Here is an 18,209-nt window from a genome sequence, read left to right as displayed (position 1 = left end):
CAGAGCTCTGAGATGGCTGCAGCTTCTGCTTTACAGATTGTATGTAGTTTTTGTAATCTGTACTAATAAGCTGGGGAGGTGGATGGTAGGAGAGAAAGGAGTAGTGTACGAAAAAAGAGTTGTCAGACTTCTGCATCCTCTTTTCTGTTAATTCATTAAAGAATTCGAGCAGCTGTTATGCACAAAACACAGTGCTAGACTGGGAATGCAGAGCTACAAAGACACAACCCCACACCTCAAGGAGTGTACAGTTTCGGTGGAGAGACAGAGTTATGAATACTAATTATAGTATCAGGCAGAATGCTCAAAAAGAGCATGTCTGTGGGGTTACAGGATCTGGATTTCAATTCCCCACTTACTAACTGTCTGGCTTTAAACAAGTTAATCTTGTAGAGGCCTCTGTAAGATGGAATAATAATGGTGATGATTAAATGAGTTAATGCTTGCTTAGCAAAGTGTCTGGCACATAGTAAGGCCTTTAATAATAATACTGATAATAATTTTATTATAAACAAGCAAAATGTCATGGGAGCAAGGTGGAAGGAGTTTCTACTCCTACTGAAGGAGTCGCTATTGGGATAGTTTACTAAGAAAGTGGCACCTGAGCTGAGCACCAGAGGATGAACAGGAAGAAAGAACAGATGGAAGGGGATAGTATTTCAGCATTTCAGAATCAGGGAACAGTATGAACAATGACACAGAGCTATGAACGTTTTTAACTTATTTAGGAATCAGGTTTGCTTGGGGGATTTGTAGTGAGGGGTAATGTTAGAAAGTGAAATGAATCCAAATTGGGCTGTACCTGGAATGCCATAAGAAAGGAATTCAAATTGTATGCGGCTGGTAGAGATAAAAGTTAAGAAGCTATTAGTTGTTACCTAGTTGAGAGGAGATGAGGAGGGCACTTGTGTGCTTTTCTGTGGACATTGGGAATGTGGGGAAAAACTGGATACCACCAAGTGCCTGGGAGGATTGTCTTGCCATTAGCTAAGGTGGAACCCTAGAGGAACATCTGGTTTACAAGGAAAATAATGACTTCTGTTTTAGAAATTGATGATTGTTTTAGTTCTCAAGCTCATTAAAAAATTATTTTCTCAAGAAAAGATTTCTTAAATCAATGATTATATGATTACATGAAAGCTGAAGTTTTGTGTAGCCTCAGAGGCAGTAACATATGAATAATTTGACTTTCAAGTAGGCTGTGTGCCATGCCAGGAAGTCATATAATATGTAATGAATTATGTTATATACTTTCAACACAAGAATCCATTAGCAATATTAACATGTTAGACACTCTCTACAACCCTTCAGCATCCCCTCATACCTTAGCAGGAAGTGTAGCATCTAAGATATGATTGCTGATAATTTATCAGGAAGAATATCTCTTCACACTTGTGTTTATTTAGCTTTCCATTTGCTAGAGTTACCTCCTATGCATATTTAAAGAACTTGTTACTGGCTTATGTATAAGGCATGCATCAAGAACTGTTATTAAACATTCACATAATGCTAAATTTGGTTGAAAGTCAGCAAACTGAATATAGAACAAGATCTCCCTTTTGGATGGCTGCACTTTTATTCTCATTCATAGATTCACCCTGGGATGTACCCTTGAAATTCAGTGGGTATTGTACATGCCTCAGGCTGGAAGAAAGGGAAATACCAATTCACTTACAATTCTTTTGATATTTATTATTACAGAGACCCAGTTAGGTGATTTCTGTTAACACCATCAACTGTGACCTAGAACGCTAAAAGAAGATGAGCTGACCAGGAATTTGGATGAAGGGATTTAATGGAGCTGAGTGGTACAACATTCCTTTTGAGAAGCATTTGCCTGCACCTTGAATCAATCCTCCAAGATTAAATGAGTTTAGGTAACAATCAGATATTTTCCCACCAGCTTGCAAAACAGCTTTCTTCCCCTGCTCCACCCCGGTATTTCTAAGGTCAGTAAGTAAACGTCAGAGGCCTATATCTGGTAATTGTCAATTATGTTTTGTTTCCCTGCTGGGCCCTTTCAACGCTAGAGTTACTGCAGGATTGGTCATTCATTCATTCATTCAACATTTTTTGTCCTCTTCCTGTGTGTGAGGCACTGTGCTAGGTGCTATAAACCAGGTGCTGAGGATACAGAGTTTAAAAAGATCTCTGCTCTCATGGAACTTAAATTCTATTGGGGGAGGGCAAATCATAAAATCAAATAAATACTTTTAAATACTATGAAAAAAAATAAAACAAAGTAAGAGATAGTGATGGGATAAGAGGCTGCTTTAGATAGGGAAGTTCAGGAATGGCATTATCTGAGGAGGCAACGTTTGAGCAGAGACCTGAAGAAGAAGGAGCCAGTCATATGAGCATCTGGGGAAATATAAAAACTTAATTTGGTGACAAGAGCAGTAGTATGTACTTGGTTAAGAGGCAGCACATCACTGATTTAAGGAACTAGTTACTAGATAAGGATGGGTGGAGAGCTTGCAGTTAATATGGATTTAAAGCATAAACTACATTCAAACAACTGTTTCCATTCCCTTAGGGAAAATATGGAGTAGTGAAGCAAAAAACAACACCCCTTCTCCTATTCTTAGTCACAGAATTTCTAGGTAGACACATAGTTTAGAACCACTGTATCAGCTCTGCATGGCTTATATTTGGACTGTAATATGAGAGAGAAATAAACTGCAATCTTTTTTAATTTGCCAGTATGTTGGATTGTGTTATGCATGTGATCTGTATGCTGACTAATATACAGTAGGTTAAAATAATGCATGGGGTAGCGATAAGATTGAAAGAAATTTTGAGAAAAGGAAAAAAATCCCACTTGTCATCCAACATTTTGTTGTTGTTGTTGTTCTCATAGAATTTTTGTTTTTAATTAATTAATTTATTTATTTTTGGCTGTGTTGGGTCTTCGTTTCTGTGCGAGGGCTTTCTCCAGTTGCAGCGAGCGGGGGCCACTCTTCATCGCGGTGCGCAGGCCTCTCACTGTCGCGGCCTCTCTTGTTGCGGAGCACAGGCTCCAGATGCGCAGGCTCAGTAGTTGTGGCTCACGGGCCCAGTTGCTCCGCGGCATGTGGCATCTTCTCAGACCAGGGCTCGAACCCGTGTCCCCTGCATTGGCAGGCAGACTCTCAACCACTGCGCCACCAGGGAAGCCCCGTCATCCAACTTTTTAAATACACCTATCTTAAAACTTGTATATTATCTTCCGAGACTCATCCACATGCACATTTTAACATAACTGTAATGAATTTACATACCATTTGACATTCTGCTTTTTCAGATTTAATCCTATATGTTACATATTCTTCTCTGTTTTAACATAGTTGTCATAGTTATTTTTAGCAGCTTTATACCATTATAAAGTGTTGCTGTACTATAATTTACAAATCCATTCAAGGGATACATTTTTTAAAATTTGGTTTATTAGTAATCTAGTTGTTGATTTTTTGATGAATCTGGTTTGGTCTTTGAGAGTCTCTTAAATGCTTAGCTTGAGCCTGAAATGTATACTTGGTAGGAGATAAGTAGAATAAACAATACATGTTAGCTGGCATTATAATTATTGTTCTTAGGATTGGACTCCATTGTCTATCCCTAGAGATGGGAAAGTCAAGAACAAGATCTGGTTTGCGATGGCAGGTGGGGTGAGTTGGAGGACAATGATGCAAACAAACTTTAATGAGCTGTAACCAATCAATACTCGTGTGCCATTTGTAAGACATCTAGTTGTTAGTTGTAAAATGTGTATGTTGTGCTCATTATTCAGATGTTCTGGGCTGGAGTGCCAACCCAGTGCCAAGCCTCCCTCTGTTATCTTTAACCATGTCTCCTCTCCCTTTACTCGAATTGCTTTACCCCGTCTTGGACATTCAGTGTTTTCTCTGTGTGGTTTCAGGACATTTGTGAGCTTGCTTAGAGTTTTGGGTGTCCTAAAAGAAATGGAACACTAAGAAGAGCATTTCACAAAAAAGCTTTCAAATTTCTCATTTAGTATTGTTTTAGCTAACAGTCTAATATGGCATTGAGTGGAGATGATAGAGTTTCTCATGTTGGTGAGTTTTTTTTTTTTTTTAATTGATTCCTCATTTTATTTATTTATTTATTTTTGGCTATGTTGGGTCCTCGTTTCTGTGCGAGGGCTTTCTCTAGTTGTGGCGAGCGGGGGCCACTCTTCATCGCGGTGAGCGGGCCTCTCACTATCGCGGCCTCTCTTGTTGCGGAGCACAGACTCCAGATGCGCAGGCTCAGTAGTTGTGGCTCACGGGCCTAGTTGCTCCGCGGCATGTGGGATCTTCCCAGACCAGGGCTCGAACCCGTGTCCCCTGCATTAGCAGGCAGACTCTCAACCACTGTGCCACCAGGGAAGCCCCTCATGTTGGTGAGTTCTTGATGGTAGAATAATCAATTAATTTGGTAGTATTTCTGGTAAAAATATATTTTAGAATTTTAAAATTAAATTTATTTTTGTTAGAGTGATATTTTAATTAATATTGTATATAGGTAATATAATCACATTATTTCAAAGACCAAAGAGTATAAAAACGCATATAGTGATGTCTCCCCCAAACATTCCCATCTGTCCAGTCCCTCTACCCCCTTGTAATGAATCATTGTTCATACTTTTCTTCCCTACAGAGTTTCCTGATGTGTATATAAGCAAATATAAATATATTTTCCCTCTTTTTTTCACACTCTTCTGTATCATAAGAAGCATCTTTTGAAGAAATAGATTTTCAGTGTATTTTCAACACATAAAGTTTAATAGATAAAAGTAGTTTCTGGTAATATTATAGGTGTGATAACATTTCAAGGGCATATTCAGAGCCTAGAATTTGGAATTATTTTCTTCTTTGAAAGTTCATTGAAATAACACTATAAGGAAATTTCACATGATGTACTTTATGCTGCTAAAACAAAAGAACACAGTCAAATGGTCAGGATACAGCTGGAAAATGTGTCAGATTTCAAAGTCCAGGTTTTCACAGCTGTGCAGTACTTACAGCCCAAGTGTTTATGTCACTAAGGCACGAATATTGTTGCTGGCTACCCTATAAAAGATGTCACATTTCAGGTTGGCACTTTGTCATTTCTGAAGTCTGATATCAACAGTTAAGATCTAAAATCATTTATTGTAAGAACATAAAGGGCTGATAATATAATATGATACTCTTGCCTGTAGCAGAAACCCCAACTCAAAGTGGCTTAAATGATATGTAAAATTTCTTGGTTCATATAACCCGAAGTCCGGTGGTAGATTAGGCTTCTGGATTGATTGATATAATAATTCAATTCACCAAGGATCCATGTTCTTTCTGTCTTTGCTCTCTGCTACCAGTGGTGTCTACATTAACTTCAGGTTGATTTTTCTCATATCTGTACTTCCCATAGGAACTGGGATTATTCACTTTTCTGAGGTGGAGTGGTGTGGAGTGGGGAGAGGCCAGCAAGGAATACTGAACATCAAGGAACTCTGGGGAACTGCCCCTCAGTTGAGACTCGGGAATGAACCACCATGTGTGCACCTGATGAACTTTACAATGACTGGACAGAGAGCAATGTGAGAAAGTGTGTTTTTTTAGAGACTGCAGTATATCTTGTTCAAGATCAGGAGTGCAAGGTCAACTTCAGCTGCACATTGGAATCACTAGGGAGCTTAAAATTGAAAATACTGATGCCCGAGTCCAATTCCCAGAGATTCTGATTCATTTGCCCAGGGCTGGAGTCCAGATATTAGAATTTCAAAAATGTTCTTCAGGGGATTCTAATGAGTAGCCAGGACTGAGAACCATCTTCTAGGAATGAAAGAAGTCCAGTACTCTTAGGAAGAATAAACCAGAGAAGTCAAACATAAGAGTAAGTTTTATTTTAATTCCTAATGAGATAATCATCCTAGTTGTCATCATAATAAACATCTCACATTTATTAAGCACTTAATTAACATAAAGCTAAAAATAGTCATTATTTTAATGAAAATAAAGGCAGAATCAGACAACATACATTTTTACAGTGATAACAAAAATAAGGAACAAGAAATACCTGTACCATATTGCCCTCCTTTCTTTACTAATTAACAGCATATTTGCTAATCTTTGTACATTCTAGTTGCCCCAACTCTTGAATCCACTCCTTTCCCTCTATTCCACTCTTCTTACCTTAAATCAGCACATTACAATCTTTCATCTGTGTCATTGTGGAGTCTCCTAGCTGAGTTTGGTATTTCTTCCCTGCACTCTCTTTCACAAAGCTTCCAAATGAACTGTCTCTTAGTAAAGCTATTATCATATCAGTAATATTATCCCTTTACTAAAAAATCTCAAATTCCTTTGCCTGGTCTTCTAATGCCTTTACAGTATATGGTCCAAATCTACTTTTTTTGTCTTATCTCACACTTTCCTCTTTTATTCACTCCATGCTTTAGTCAAATTGAATTAGTCATGATATCATAAACACACTTTGCCTATTTACCCATTAACACTCTGCTTAAGCTTACCTTTTACATATACAGGTATCCCCTACATTTTGAAAGTTCACTTTATGGCACTTTGTTTTTATGAAAGACTTACATTAGTACCTGTTTTATTAGCTAACTGAAAGAAATCCAAAGAGGATTTTCGCTTTTTACCAAAACAAGGCAAAAAGCAAAAATAGTGTTAAAGCACGTGTTTCGTAGTCAGCTGTTATAGAGGAAGTGCACGCCCCAGGCAGTGAGAGTTCCCCAGGAACCACACTCAGCATCAGGCCACCCTAGCTTTCAACTGTGTCTGTGAACATCTGTGCTTTATCTCAATTTATTTTGTGCCTCCATTAGCAAGGTGTGTCCTAAGGTAATTGCTTCTTTGCTTTACACAACTGTGGCTTAGGAAAGGTTTCATAGGAACACTCTACTTTTGCATAGCAAGGGAATCCTGTAATATTTTCTCATAATTGAGCTGGAAGAAGTATTATGTTTATCAGAGATCCATAGCACTTTAACTCAATTTATTATGTGGCATATATCTTGTTCTGCTGTGCAATATGGTGATGTATGTATGCCACTTACCTTATAGACTGACATCTTTGCATCCTCCTCTTTGCTTATATTTGTTGAATGGATGAATGAACTTCCCAGTTTCTTCTTCTTATGAACTTTAGTTCTGCATGTTTCTGTGGTTCCAGACCACTTGTAAAAGTTTAATAGGAGGGACTGGTGATAAAAATGTCTCATGTCTCAGCTGGCAGCGTGATAATGTTTAATTATTTTCTGACTAGTTCCACAGTTACTATTTACAGGCATACCTTGGAGATATTGCGGGTTCAGTTCCAGACCACCATGATAAAGTGAGTGACATGAATTTTTTGGTTCCCCGGGGCATATAAAAGTTATGTTTACATTATGCTGTCTATTAAGTGTGCAATATCATTATGTCTTAAAAACCAATGTATATACATTAATTTAAAAATACTTTATTGCTAAAAATTGTTAACCATCATCTGAGCCTTCAGCAAGTTGAAATCTTTTTGCAATAGTAACATCAAAGGTCACTGATCACAGATCACCATAACAAATATAATAGTAATGAAAAGGTTTGAAATATTGTGAGAATTACCAAAATGTGATACAGAGACACAAAGTGAGCAAATGCTGTTGGAAAAATGGTCCTGACAGACTTGCTCGTTGTAGGATTGCTACAAACCTTCAATTTGTAAAAAACCCACTATCTGTGAAGTGCAATATAGCAAAGTGCAATAAAGTGAGGTATACCTGTGCTGAATACCTGTTGTGTGCCAGACATACAAATATAATCTGTAATTCCTACAACAATCATCTCATTCTTATCTTTCAGACGAGTAAACTGGTACTCAGGGTAAATAGCTTGCCCAAGTTCCTCCATAAATCGACAGAGCTGAAATTCCAGACTTGCTCTGTTTCTATCCAAAGCCATACAGGACAGGGTTAATGCTGAAAATAAAGACGGGGAGGCTAGATATCAGGGTACTGTTTTGTTTCTTTTTGTTTTGTTTTTTTAGCTCATCTGGACAAGGTCAGATTCCCATCTGCTCATCCACACATCAGTCTATTCTGACTTTATTCCAAGTTCTACCAGGAAAGCTACTTCTCATCCAAATGTACAATTAAACAAACAAACAAAAAAGCCAAATCTGCATTAGATACCTTGAATCCAGCCCAATCCAATTCTGCAGAAACCATTAGGATTTAATAACAGGGATTGAGAGGCATCAAAATGAGAGAATACAGAGCTGTTAATGAGAAATGAAATTTCATAGGGTAAACAAAATTGGTATGAGAGCTCAGCCTCTAAATTCAGTCTTTTTCTTGTTACTTACATATTCATAGGATATAGAGGTTTTGCCTACATGACCTCAAACTTTCAGTTTCAAAGTGAATTTGGATTTGTTACCTGAATATTCCCAAAATAACCAGATTTATTTTTAGCCTTCGATATGTTTACCTAATATTTTCACTTCTCATCCAGAGACAGCCTTTCAGAAAACTGTGAACATCAGTTGAATAAAGACAATTCCAGTCCTGTAGGTTTAGACCTAGAAAATTAAATTTAATGGGAATCTGACAACCTAGTTCTAAAGCTATTACTAGAACAGGGTCATTATTTAGTCCAACAAAGAGGACATCCATTTTTCTTACTCAAATGTGTCCCTGTACTATAAATTCCTGTCCTAAGTCACTCTTGTGAAGGCCAACTGTGAACATAAGTGGTAACAGCAGCCAGGAAAAAGCCTCTTTTAAAACCCTTGAGTGAGAACTATGGGTCCAATTTGATTTGACAGCCTAAGGGACATTAGGAGAGACAGTTCTGGCCATCAGATTTTTATGGTAGAGCAGAGAAGTAACTTTAATTCTCATATAAGCTTCAACTAGTTTTTGGATACTCTATAGAGTGACTGTTACACTTGAGTTCAGGACTGAGATTTCCAGAGTCAGAACTGCTCTGCACCACAGTTGCTTTTTTGTCTCTCAAGTAATAGCGCACAACTAGACAAAGTGGCTACCCAGGTACCACAGAGATTTTGTGATGAGATGTGAAACTAAAGATAAAGCATTTCCTAGAATCTCTAAGATATAGGAACTGCATTTTTTCCAGTGTGATATGCCTTTTATTAGTGAATACTTTTATTAGTCTTCATAACTGTAGGCTAATGAGTCCCAGTTGACACATATATAGAAAGGATACCAAATTGGTCATATGACTTTTACTCTAAGTCAGAGAAAAAATTAGGTGACCAGAATAGTTGGCTGATATTTGATGCTTACCACGTTCTCAATATTCAAACATTTAAAAATAATTTTCTGTAGGCTTTACTTTTTTTCTTTCCCCATTAGCTTGAGAGTCAGTGGGTAGATAATATTACCACAAGGTAGGAAGTTTAAGTTCAGTTCGTAGCACAACACGGAGTTACTGTTGAGCAACTTAAAGTCTCTTTATTTTTGTTTTTTGATTTATAAAATTGGACGATTAATATCTTGATCTCATAGGAAGGCTGTGAAACTAAATTAGATTAATAACCAGTAAATATGGAAAGGCTCTGAGCAAATGAACAAAGAGTTATTAAGTATATTTGGTTATAACTATGTTTAAGGAATACTGGAATGTAAATTAGTACAAACCTTTTAGAAGGCATTTTGGAAATCCCTATTAAAATTCAGAGTAATAATATTAGGGAAAAGGAAAGGCACTTTTACTTTTCACTTTATACCAGTTTGATACTTTTTTTTGCATGAGAAAGTGTTACATTATCATTTTTAACTAAATAATTTAAAATAAAGAATACAGTGCTATTTTTAAAGAAGGAATGCTTAAAGGGAAGTGAATCATTAAAGTTTGTCTTTATTCCTTAGAGCAGTTGGAGACCAACCAGTTACATATTTCAGTATTAATTTTTATTTTAGAATGGTAACATATTAATGGCTCAGTGTCCCATGATAACAGCTTCAACATAAACTATCATATTCTGTATTCTGAGCATAGGATATGAAAGTTCAAGTAAAAATGCTTCTGGTCAGCCTAAAAGCACTTTTTTTTTTTTTTTTTTAACCTACTCTTTTTTTTTTTTTAAACTGAATTGCAGAGCATGAATTCGATTGTTTTATAGCTACTTTATTTATTTATTTATTTATTTTTGGCTGTGTTGGGTCTTCGGTTCGTGCGAGGGCTTTCTCTAGTTGCGGCAAGCGGGGGCCACTCTTCATCGCGGTGCGCGGGCCTTTCACTATCGCGGCCCCTCCCGTTGCGGGGCACAGGCTCCAGACGCGCAGGCTCAGCAGTTGTGGCTCACGGGCCCAGCTGCTCCGTGGCATGTGGGATCTTCCCAGACCAGGGCTCGAACTCGTGTTCCCTGCATTAGCAGGCAGATTCTCAACCACTGCGCCACCAGGGAAGCCCTAAAAGCACTTTTAAGAAATTCTCAAATGTCTGTGTCTTTCCTTCTCAGATTTCTTCAAGTTGCACTCTAACTGCTAATGTCAGGGAGAGCAACAAGGAGAATCAGAGCAAAAACTACTTCCAAATCTTCATTAGTGCAGTGATAAATAACCTTCCGAAAGTATCTACTATTACAGGAATTTTTGGAAAATCTTGAGGGAGAGAGGGAAAAAAAAGAAAACATTAAAACCAACCCAAGAAAGGACCAGCCTTAGCAATATGGCAGTAATAAAATGTTTAAATCTCTGCTTCAATTTTGTTCTCTGAAAATACTTCATGCTGAAAAATTCTGCTTTAACTTTGAGTATGCTAAAGGCCTAAATCGTCCTTCATCAGTGAGCACTGAATTAAATTTTCATATAAAAAACTTTATAACTTTTTTTCTATTTTAAAATAAAGTATTTTGGGGGGAGTTCCCTGGTGGCCTAGTGGTTCGGATTCCGGACTTTCACTGCCGTGGCCCTGGTTCAATCCCTGGTCGGGGAACTGAGATCCTGTAAGTTGTGTGGTGCGGCCAATAAATAAATAAATAAATAAATAAATAGACTAGAATAGAGTATTTTTTTATAAACAAGCACTTTCATCCAATCATTTTGCATAGTACATTCAAAATGCAAAGTAAATGTGAAGGTTCCATTCAACTGCAGTTAAATTTATGATTAATACATTTGCCTTGGTTAGTCAGTTGATCAGCTAATGCTCTGCTTTTAGCTAACAGAGAGTGGATTCTACACCTAAGCCCCTCTAAAAAAATGCAATAGTAACAATTACTATTTAGTTTTTAAAAATGTTGCCAGCCCATTTCTGAGCCTCCTGGCAAATATGAAAAAAAAAAAAAAAAAACAGATGTAGATTAACTTTCCCATTATCTGGAGCTTGAAACAGATTGCTAATCTTTCAAGTTCAGAAAATGCCACAATTAAATTTGTGAAGAAAGGTTTTATCAAACCAAAATGGAGAAACAAGGTACTAGACTTTAACACACAAGAACATTCAATCAGGGGAGATGAGCAAAGGTGCTAGCAGCATGTGTCAAACAGAAAGTAGAGCTATTCCCTAAAAGTTTTTTTAAAAAAAAATATTTTCTAGGATTTCAAAGCTTAGTGCTGACATAGACTTTGTTCTGCTGTTATTCAGCAAAAAGAAACATAGGCAACATCTGTGGCAGACTGCTAGTTATTTCCTAATAGCTTCTTCCAGACTAACAGAATTCTGAGCTGAGCATGCGGTCACCCTGAATAAATACTTTCCAGACCCCTTTGAGCTAGTGTCGCCATGTAACTAAGTTCTGGCCAGTGAGATGTAAATGGAACTGTCCTGTGGCAGCTTGAGAACCTTCCTAAAGAAAAGGCTAGTACATGCCTTTTGTCACTCTCCTTTGACCCTCCTCCATCTTCCTGCTGGGAACATAGATGATGCCATCTTGGACAATGAAGTTGAAACCTCACCTACAGAAATTTTATTCTAAGTATAAATAAGGAAAAAATGAAACCATTTTGGCAATCAGGGAGAACTTTAGAGATTTCTAGACCAATAATAAATGAAATAGTGCCCTCTGACCTCAGAGTCTCAGTAAGGGAATGAATATGAGTACTGCATTGGAAAAAGTTTAGTGAGTGGATGGTGAGATCTCAAAAGCAGGTTGGAAGGCAGACTGGCATGAATTTGAAGTTGGGAAGAAACTCAGGGAGGTTCATCAAGGCTGGACTGGCATAGTTATTGCCTTTGTAAATATGATGTTGTCAAACTGCATTCATTATTCAAGCCTGGAATTTAGGAATGATGGTCTCAGTAGTTTTTGTTGAAGGAATATGTGTTTGATGTATGAAGAACTGTTTAACAGTTATATACAACAATAAGGAGACTAAAGTCATAGGCATTCATGTATTTTCTACAAATAGCTTTATTTACTAAAATGATATTTAGTTGGTAGTAAGATTACGTATGCTGGTTCTATTGATTATTTAGAAATCTCTTCTTCAGATAGTAGATTTTGTAGGTGTATATTAGTTTCCAATTGCTGCTGTAGCAAATTACCACAAACTTAAGGGCTTGAAATAACACAAATGTATTATCTTACAGTTCTGGAAGTCAGAAGTCTGAAATGGCTTTCACTAGGCTAAAATGAAGCTGTCAGCAGGGCTGTGTTCCTTCTAGAGGCTCCAGGGGAGAATCCTTTTCCTTGCCTATTCTAGCTTCTAGAGGCCACCTGCATTCCTTGTTTGTGGCCTCTCCCTCTATCTTCAAAGCGTCTAAAAATCTCTATGCTTCTGTCATCACATTTCTTTCTCTTACTCTGACCCTCCTACCTCCCTTTTATTAGGACTCTTGAGATTATATTGGGTCCACCTGGATAATCCAGGATAATCTCCCTATATCAAGATCCTTAATTTATTCACCTATACAAAATACCTTTTGCCATGTAAGGTAACATATTTACAGGTTCTGAGGATTAGGATGTGGACATCTTTGGGGGACAGCCATTATTTGGCCTACTGCATTGTGGTAGACTGAATTACTGTTCCAACTCTTCATTCTTCCCCAGAAATAGGACTATACATCCATATCCTTTGCAGTAATTTTGCATTGTCCTCTTTTGGTTAAGGAGTATTTCCCCACCCCTTGGCTCTGGGATTGACCATGTTACTTGCTTTGGCCAATGAGATCTTAGCAGTTGTGATGCAATCAAAGGCTTGAAAAGTGCTAATGTGACTGGGCATGCTCTCTTGCACCTCTGTCATTGCCGTGACAAGAACATGCCCAAGTCAGAGTCAAGTGGAGTAGAGCTGAATAGTCCTAGCTGAGCCCAGCCTGGTTAGTTAACCTTCATCTGATCATTGGCCACCCCACACATCTCTGAGAATTATTGTTAAGTCAGTGAATTTTGAGAGAGTTTATGCTTCATTTTTGTGGCCATAGCTAACTGTTACAGTAGAGATCTTGGACTTTCCTCTTTCCTGTTCTTATTCTCCACCTATGGTTATTTTACTGATAGATAAATAATTGCTTTTTTGGTGTGCCTAGATTATTAAGAAGCACATGCCTCGATGTGTTAAGTAATCTTATTGTGGTAACTATTTTGCATTATATACATATATCAAATCATAACATTGTACATTTTAAACCTATCCAATGTTATATGTCAATTATATCTCATTAAAGTTGGAAAAATTAAAACAACAACAGCAAAACTCCACAAGCTTTACCTGATTGTAGGAGAATAAGGAAAAATGTACTTAATTTTTTTGTCACTATAGTGAAGGTCATTTATACTTATGTGGACCTACCCAGTAGTTTTCCAGGTTAGTTTTTTTTTTCAACCAAAGCTGAGATATATGAAAAAAGGACAAAAATTAAATGGGGGGGGGAGGTGGGAAAGGAATGGAAGAATATCTGAGTATAGTAATATACAAGCAAATTCTTGGCAACTATATAAGGTAGTGCTTAAAATTCTGTAAAAATTTTTTTATTTATTTGCTAGTAGAGGGACACTATAGAAAAAAGGGAGAATTTGTTTGAGCCTTTTAAATTTTATTTAATTTTATTCTTATCGGTCTTAAAGTAATGATTTGCAAAACACTCCTGTTTAATATTGACAACTTTGAAAGTTACTGAAAAAAATTAAATGGCAATTTAATGTTAACAGCTGCTTATGGTTACCAAATCCATCAAAGCCCTTCATGAATATATTAGGCACAAACCCACTGAATTCTGTTGCTGAAGACAGCTTGGTATTTTAAAATTGCCTAGTGAGAATAGATGTACTATAATAAGCAGAAGGACTCTGAGCACAATGTACTATTTTGTCTTTACATATAGAAAGAAACCTAGACCTATTTCTAATTGTTTAATGTTCTAAAATCTCTGCCAACTTAGCTATAAAACAATTTCTAGAAATGTATTAGAAAATTAAGCTTCATCTAAAGTCATGTTTTTAATAACTACAATAACATAACAAAAATAAAATAAATTCCTGTAACAAAAATAATTATTATAGGTAAGGGTAGGGAAAATTGAGTAAATAGTTCATGTGGGAGTCAATGACTGAACTCTGATTAGTTCAATCAGAGCTCAAATGTGAGTCCATCAAAGTTTAAATAATAAGGCAGTTATGCTTTTCAGTTTCAGTCTTCTAGAAGACTATCTTCTCAGTAAATGTTGGTAAGGCTGTTGCAGGGACTAGAGGTACCCTAAAGAAACTGGAGGGAACACAGCGTGAAATATGCCCGTGAACACCTTGCTTGCTTTACATGGCTAGTCCTGAAACCATTCCTTGGTAGGTCCATGCAGCCTGCCCTCTCTCAGGATATTTTAAATTCCAAAATACTGTCTCAGTTATCGTTCATCCAAAACCACATTGTGCTTAATCCAGGTATTATACAAGACCTGACTTCTCAAACCAATCTAGACTGAGGTGCAAAGGGAGAGAGTCATCTGTCCACTCTCCCAAGTCTCTAATTAGTACAATTTCAGGAAGTGTAGGTCAGGATCATCCTGGGGAATAGGGTGAACTGGGGATGCTTAAATTGCACCAGTGACTTTGCATATTATCTATCAGGTTAAGCATGAGGATAACTCTCCCTAAGTCTATTATAAGCCAAGAATAAAATAGAATCTTCAAGGTCACTCACTCAGGCTTCTGAGTAGAAAGTAGAGATTCTGATGACGAGAATTAAGGGGGAGAATCAAAAGTTCTTGTCTTTTTTATGTACCTGCTCACAGAGTAACCGTACCAAACCACAGAGGAGTAAAAGAGGAGAGAAGAGGGTCTGTTTTCAATTTTATATAGTAAAAAAGAATAAGCATTTTCTTGGCATGTTCCTAGTGCCCATACTCTGAGGACCAAGCCTGATAAGTAGAAGGCAAGACAGATTTGGGTCCATCTCTTCTCTGGAGATCCACCTAGAATATAATACCAGCCTATAAATCAACACTACAAGAGTAAGGCAGAAGCCGTAGTCCAAGAAGGCTAGAAGGAATCAAAACAAATATGTCCCTTTACTAAAAGTAGGCAAGGTAAAAGGCTTGGTCTCAGAACCCAGGCAGGAGAAACTCAGTTACTAGAACTAGGATATAAGATCAGAGTCAGATTATCAGGACTGACCTTACAATGGTAAGGTCTCTGAGTATTGAGAGTCTGGATAAGGGAACCAATTTCAGTTAAATCGAGAAGAGAGCTGTTACCTGGGCAGAGAACCCGGTAGCCTCTGACAAGCCCAAAATGTGATGGATAGATCTCTTACCTTATTCCTAATTTGTAGAACCCTAAAGATATACAGCATTTTGTTAAGAACTCAAATCCAATCTATATTAAATTCTTATTATTCTTATTTTAAAATGATTGACTGGAGCAGCAAAATGCCTGAGTATATGTTTGTGTGTATGCAAATGAGATGGAAAGCAAAAGAGAATGAGTTTCCTTATCTCGCTAAATTCATAAATTATACTAATAGGATTAGTAACTATGACCTAAAAACTCAAAAGACAAGTTAGTGAGCCATATCTACCAGAACCTGTTGATACAGGTCGGGTTCTGTATCACATCTTTTTTAAAAAAATATTTTTATTTTTGGCCGAGCCGCGCGGCTTGCAGGATCTTAGTTCCCTGACCAGGGATAGAACCCGTGCCCCCTGCAGTGGAAGCGCAGAGCCTCAACCACTGGACCGCCAGGGAAGTCCCCACATCTTTTAAGGGTAAATGACTTCACATTCCAGAATTCCAGTGAGAATATGATTTTTTTTCCTGCTGACTGCCACACAATGATAACCTCATACCTACCAGTCTTAGAATATTCAAATGAAGAAAGGGATAAAAATTTAGAAAGTAAAAACACGTCTTCATTTCTAAAAACTTTGAAAAGAGCTCTTACTAGATGACTTAAAAGACATAATAGGTTTTAAAAGTTTTAAAAATGTATTAGGCTGCAAAATAAATGCAAAATTTCAACTGCTTCCTTTATCTAATCCACTCTTATAATACAAGTGTATGCTTGGTGGCTTTGCAATCTGTCAACCTATATTTCCTGGAATTCCTTTTTCTGTCTATTTCCGGTTAGGGTGGGCCACAAAAGAGATTCTTGTGTGAGATCTGCAGAAGTGAAGCAGCAGTCATTTTGTAGCTCACATATATTGTTGCTTATCTTCTGGCTCACTTCATTGGCTTGAGGCGGCAGCCAGACCTGCAACTGCTCCATCTTTTGCTAGATCCTCCTTTCAGGTCTCTGAATCATGAGTCCAGTGTGTGTTTAACTCTGCAGTGAAGGACCCCAGCTTCTGCAGGGCGTAAGTACTACCAAGGTCAGAGGCAGCAAGAGCTAATTTGGGTTTTATGTTGTCCTCATGAACTATGCTTCTGCATTCCAGCTTGTCATGAATCTCCTTCATCTTCCCTTCCTGACTCTGCTCTGTTGGACTTCAAGCTCCAACATCAGATGCAAAGATAACAGCCTTACAGAGACAGTTTAACCACCTTCCACAATTGTGTAGGGTCAAATAGCTGTAACAAATTCCTTTATATTATCTATCTATCTCTATTTCCATTCTAGTGGTTTTGCTTCTCTGATTGAACCCTGATAGAAACTGGGATAGTGACAGTACAAAATGAAAAGAGGTCTTCTGATCCCCTAAGGCCATTGGCAGGAAGCAGGTCAAGAAAACTATTCAAATGAAAACATAGACTACCTTTCACAGAAAAGGAAGGATGACTCAGAGTGCAGAACTGAGATCTGTGGAGGAGTTATTCCAGGTGGGAGTATAATTTTGTCCTAATCAAAGAACCTGCGACATTTTCCCAGTTGGATTTCAGAATTGCTATGAACCAGTAATCTCTGTATACTTCTTATTGTTCCTGTCCTCTCTGAACAGGAATGTCTATAGTGGTTATCATATGCCTGTCCCACTGTTGTATGTTATATGGGGAGCAGATAACTTGTCTTTTTACTTGATAGGTCTTTAGATTGAGAGAACTGTACTCGAGGAGCTTTATTTAAGAAGCATCATCCACACTTGGACTTGATTTAGATGATGAGATTCTGGACTTTGAGCTGATGCCATAATGGGATGAGACTTTGCACATAGCTTTGGGAGGGGATGGGTGCATTTTGCACTGGGATAGATGTGAATCATTGGGAACCAAAGGGCTGACTATGATAGCCAGCTTCCAGTATGGCTCCAGTGATTCTTACCTCCTGGTGTTCACAGCCTTATGCAGTCCCTTCCCTCTATATACCAGGCTTGGTTTGTGTGACCAATAGAATATGGCATTAGTAAATTATGCCTCTTCTGATATTAAGTCATAAAGACATTGCAGCTTCTGTCTTGGTTTTGGATACCTTTTGGATCACTTGCTCTTGCCATGTTAAGAAGACACTCAAGCAGCCCTGCGAAGTCCATGTAGTGAGGAACTGATGCCTTTTGCCAACAGCAAAGGGGATGGAGAGCTCCAGCCAACAGTACTGTGGGTGAACGTTCTTCAAAGCTGATCCTCTAGCTATGGTCGAGTCTTTAGATGACTGCAACCCAGCCTATAGCTTGACTGTAACCTGAGAGACTCTGAGCCAGAGCCATCCAGCGTAACTGATCATGGATTCCTGACCATCAGAAACTGTGTGAGATACTAAATGTTTGTTTTAAGCTAAGTTTTGTTATGTAGCAACAGATAACTAATACAGTGCCTAAGAATAAATATAATCTTTCTTCCACATGCCTATGAAAGCCAAATAAAGATAAGAGAGGTAGAGAAAAGTAAATTGTTTTAGCTCACTGTCT

General features: G+C 37.7%; 1 protein-coding gene across 1 annotated transcript in view; it reads left to right on the top strand.

Moving 5' to 3' along the window:
* The window catches only part of SKAP2 (src kinase associated phosphoprotein 2), a 192,082-nt gene that overhangs the window by 17,474 nt on the left and 156,399 nt on the right, over positions 1-18,209 (top strand). Inside the window, exon 2 of the mRNA XM_082472055.1 lies at positions 1,702-1,877. Within this exon, the coding sequence (XP_082328181.1) occupies positions 1,868-1,877 (10 nt within the window). The 5' untranslated portion in view covers positions 1,702-1,867. The remainder of the gene's footprint in view (positions 1-1,701; positions 1,878-18,209) is intronic.

Source organism: Balaenoptera physalus (genome assembly GCF_965194825.1).
Source record: "Balaenoptera physalus genome assembly, chromosome: 8".
NCBI lineage: Eukaryota > Metazoa > Chordata > Mammalia > Artiodactyla > Balaenopteridae > Balaenoptera > Balaenoptera physalus.
This window is presented reverse-complemented; position numbering and strand designations above follow the sequence as displayed.